Source organism: Empidonax traillii, unplaced genomic scaffold (genome assembly GCF_003031625.1).
Source record: "Empidonax traillii isolate 1590-97213 ecotype Southwest subspecies unplaced genomic scaffold, ASM303162v1 scaffold84:size2688230, whole genome shotgun sequence".
Taxonomy (NCBI): domain Eukaryota; kingdom Metazoa; phylum Chordata; class Aves; order Passeriformes; family Tyrannidae; genus Empidonax; species Empidonax traillii.
Window position 1 is genome coordinate 1,716,037 of NW_020955277.1, and position 4,037 is coordinate 1,720,073.

Sequence of the window (4,037 nt, forward strand, 5' to 3'; positions counted from 1 at the left end):
CCCAGCACTTGCCCATCCAATGCCAGTCTGGCTCACAGGGAAAGCAGCAAACCCCACAGAAATCAGTTTGGCTACTCACAGAATTCCTCAGGCCAGACTTTTTTCCGTCACCGTCTTGGTGACTCTGAAACTGTGAGTGAGTTAACCCATTCTCAACAAAGGGAAGAGAGATCTCCAATATTTTTCAGGGGAAAAAAAAAAGAATGAAAAGTTCACAGATCCATACCTAGTGCCTGCCAACTATTCCATATGTTGATAATGGTTTGCAAGCATTTCTCATCTAAAAGGCTGCTGAGGAATGCTTTCTGCTCAGTACTTCAAAGGCACCCAGGCACTCCAGAGGTAGCAGGAGGTTCAAGTTGGGAAGAAGTTTTAGCATATTTACAATACAGAACAAAACTCCTTTGAAGAAGTATTCATAGATTAAGTTGCTTTTCACTTTTACTAGCAGCTTCTTCTCTCAGTGCCTCACTAACTGAAATATTCCCAAAACTTTTAGCTTTAGATTCCCAAATCTGCTTGGGATAAAGGTTCAATTTCATCTTATGCCAGTCAAAATTCATGCCACAACCCACTCTGCCTTCTTACTGGTGTCTGCACAAGCAGAACTGGAAACTGCTCACGCCAAACACCATATTTTGGGTTTGTATTTTGAGGGGGCTTTAACTAGGTCAGTTTTCAAGCAGGTGAATGCCCTGCATCTGCTCCTCCCCAGCCCCTCTCCCTGTCACTGGAGGCAGGACTGCTCCTTTGGGAGACACAGAGGGAGTGTTGCAGTGAGTGACTGTGAAAGAGCACGGGCTCCTCAAGGACAGCTTCCATGTCAGATCCGGTACTCCGGTACTCCGGTACACCTGCAGAGCCCACAGCAATCCCACATCAGCACACTGTTACAGCTGCTCACACCAGAATCTGTCTGACCTTCTCAATATAACACCCAGCACCTAATTCTGGAGGCAGCTGGAGGCTGCAAGAAACTTACTGCAGTTAGAAATAGTTTTGACTTACTGGAAAATCTCATTTTGTTCCCAACTGTGCATGTTTGCACGTGTTCTCTATTCTCTTCCCAGTTTCTTCTATTTCAGATCTACACCCCCACCCCTGTTTTCAGTGGCTGGCCTGCTTCTCAGCAGGCTCTCCCTTACTTTCTCCTGCCCCTGATGATTTTGGCAATCATACTCCCACCTTGCTGGAAACAACTTTTTCCCACATGATGGATGGTTTCTTCTGTCATGGAGGAGAAGAATGGGAGGAGATGGTCCATATAAAGGCATCAATCCACAGAGCATTTTCTCTAATAACTCTCATAATTCTCTAATACCAAAACTCTTCCCAAACCCTCCATCTCCATGCCCTTGTCCTGTCCATAGGCTGCGCATGCAACCCCCCATAAGCTGATGAAGCCATGGAGAAAATTTGTGCAATGTTGCAAGGATCAAAGCAAGGTGACAGCTGAAAATGGTCATTATTCAGTCCCTTCCCGTCCTGAGGATAATTGGGTGCCACAGCCAGACAGCAAGTCTGTAAAACAAAGAAGATCTCTATGCAATCCCAGCTACTTATAAAATTATCATGTTAAAACAGACTTTCTGTTATTGTTTGTACAAATAATGCTCAGATTCATGTTCATGCAAGGCACAGGATGCAGACCTAGGACAACTGACAAATCCATGGCAAACAGCTCTACAAAATCACAGCAGTTTTCCAATGCAGTCGTATTGACAGTACAGGAGAGCAACAAACTGTTCACTAAAAGTACACCACTTTCTTTATTGAGAAAGGTGTGCGGCAGCTGGTATGTATTTTCCTTATTTTTATTTTTTTTTTAAATAAAAAATATCTTATATCCAGGAAAAAGTCTATTTAAATGACTTTCATTTTTACTTCCTGATTGCATGGAAAGTTCTCTGCTCACCTGTGTCTGATAAGATTAGATCATTAATTTGTAACAGAACAACCTTTAAGCTCCTGCAAAAGCAGTGGAACATGGAAGTTCATGAATTAGGGCAGCCCAGGGACTCATTGAAGTCAGCTGTCTTTCTGATATTTTCTAAGGGCACTGATTGTGCCTCAAAGTAACAGGCTTTAGGAAAGCTGATGAGATCCTACAGTCATCCCTCCTCTTGGTTCTTTCCACCTATGGCATGCACAGTCGAACCACTTGTGACTCCTTCGCTGAATTACGACAGCTTATACATCAAGACTGTTTTAAAATAAACCATAAATTTTTGTTTCCATTATATGGGTCACGCTAAATGTTATCCCACCATCCACCAAGTTTCAAGTACTATGACCACCATCCAAGCTTCCTCCACATCCATCCCAGCCAAAGCACACATTACTGGGAAACTTCTCAATCATTGGCAGGAGTGCCAGGCAGCAGCAGGGCAACACAAAATAGCCACCACCAGCTTCAGCCTGCAGGGTGGAAAGGAGGTGGCCGTGCCAGTGGCCACCCTCACGCAGCCCCTTTGTCTCACTGCGCACTGCTGCAGGCAGTGGCTCTGCAGCCCTGGTGGGACACTGCTGTGTGCCATTATTGAGCTCACCACAGACTTCTTCACTGTCGGTGTCATGGCATGGTGGGGGATTCAACTTCAGCAGCTGCAATATGCCTGCTTTTCTTGACCTAAACCCAGCGGTGACAGAGGAAGGACAGGGTGTCGCAGAGGCAGTCAAACTTGACATAGCAGAACAAGGTGAGAAGAGATGTCAGCAATGAGACCAGGAAACAAAGCAGAGTCCTTTGCCAGCATTAATTGCAAAGCCTCCAGGATGCAGGAGCTTCCTACCGTTTGCTGAAAAGAGAGGCCATGATTCCTCTCTTGTGCACCATGATGTAGGTACTTTCACTTTTCCTTCTTCCACATTCCTTGCCCAGTCTCCCTTTGGCACATCAGTACCAGCACAGGCAGGAATCAATCCTAAGTGGTCGTATCAGTTAATTGTACACTCAGTGCTGCTGCTTTCAGAAGCAGTAGGTGTCACTGTATCAGGGTATGCAAGGCAAGTTCATCCCTGTTACAAGCTAGAATGAATACTAAAGTTTAGCGCTTTCTGCTGGAAAAAGAATAGCCCCTACCAAAAAAACTATACCTCAAAACCATTAGGGGAATGATATTTGTTAATCACATTATGAAGTGTTCCAAAGCTACTACTAAAGTTGAACAAAGATTAAAAAAAAAGTAATTAAGGAGTAATTTATTCAGTGCGAATTCAAAGGAGATTCCACCATTCATTACAGGACCACACAATGGGCCTCAATGCTGTACTCCAAGATATAGGCAGGGTAAATTTGTTGCTTCTCAAAGATGACAAAGATGGAAGGGTCTCTTGGGTCATCCACACAGCTGTCATAAAGACTGTTTGAATTGCTGGCTCGGGGTGGAGGGCGACAGTATTCAGAGTTTCCCTGAACAAAGTCTCCAACAAGAACTTGAGCTACAAACATGGTGTAGCGACCATTGCGAGCAGAACAGTAGTTGTGAGAATAGTCGGCATCTCGGGCAAAGTAGCTTCCTAGGAACCAGAAAAAGCCACAGGTAAGACAATACACCCGCTGAGCATCAAACATCTGTGATCAGCACTTTGGCAGCCCGCAATTCAACAACTCCAGGCAGCCCTACACACATTCTCGCCAGGATGGCAACACACGTCGGCTTATTGTAAAGCATCAACAAACTCTAGTCACATTTCACCATCAAGCTCCCAGTCCCATCTGTCCAAGAGCTTTGCTGAACAGCAGGTATCTGAAGCAAAGAGATGTGTCCCTCCTGGAATGGGATTGCTGTGGATGCTGTCTGCAGCAATGCAGATGTAGGCAGGGAAGAATGCCATAACAGCAGAGTGTAGGGGTCAGAGACAGTCAGTCACATCACACTCACAGACCAGCCTGGCCAGGGTCTCCAGCCCGTGCTGCTATAGCTCCTACACCCACACTTCTACACTTGTACCTTTTCCATACATTGTCCCATGAGTCCCACAGAGCCTCCAGTCAAAGTTCTGCTCACAGATAGCAGATATATTGGATGGCCTTG

General features: G+C 45.3%; 1 protein-coding gene across 2 annotated transcripts; it reads right to left on the reverse strand.

Moving 5' to 3' along the window:
* Positions 1-1,505: 1,505 nt before the first annotated feature.
* On the reverse strand, positions 1,506-4,037 carry LOC114056196 (protein mono-ADP-ribosyltransferase PARP12-like). Of its 2 annotated transcripts, XR_003570946.1 has the most exons (3): positions 3,954-4,037; positions 2,793-3,519; positions 1,506-2,629 (listed from the first exon to the last, which is right to left on the reverse strand). XR_003570946.1 is itself a non-coding variant. In XM_027881201.1 (2 exons), exons 1-2 carry the CDS (start codon positions 3,964-3,966, stop codon positions 3,239-3,241), a joined length of 294 nt encoding a protein of 97 aa, XP_027737002.1. In that variant the 5' UTR covers positions 3,967-4,031; the 3' UTR covers positions 3,175-3,238. The 2 variants fall into 2 exon arrangements, 1 of the variants encoding a protein (XP_027737002.1); XM_027881201.1 differs by lacking the exon at positions 1,506-2,629 and having other exon boundaries at positions 3,175-3,519; positions 3,954-4,031.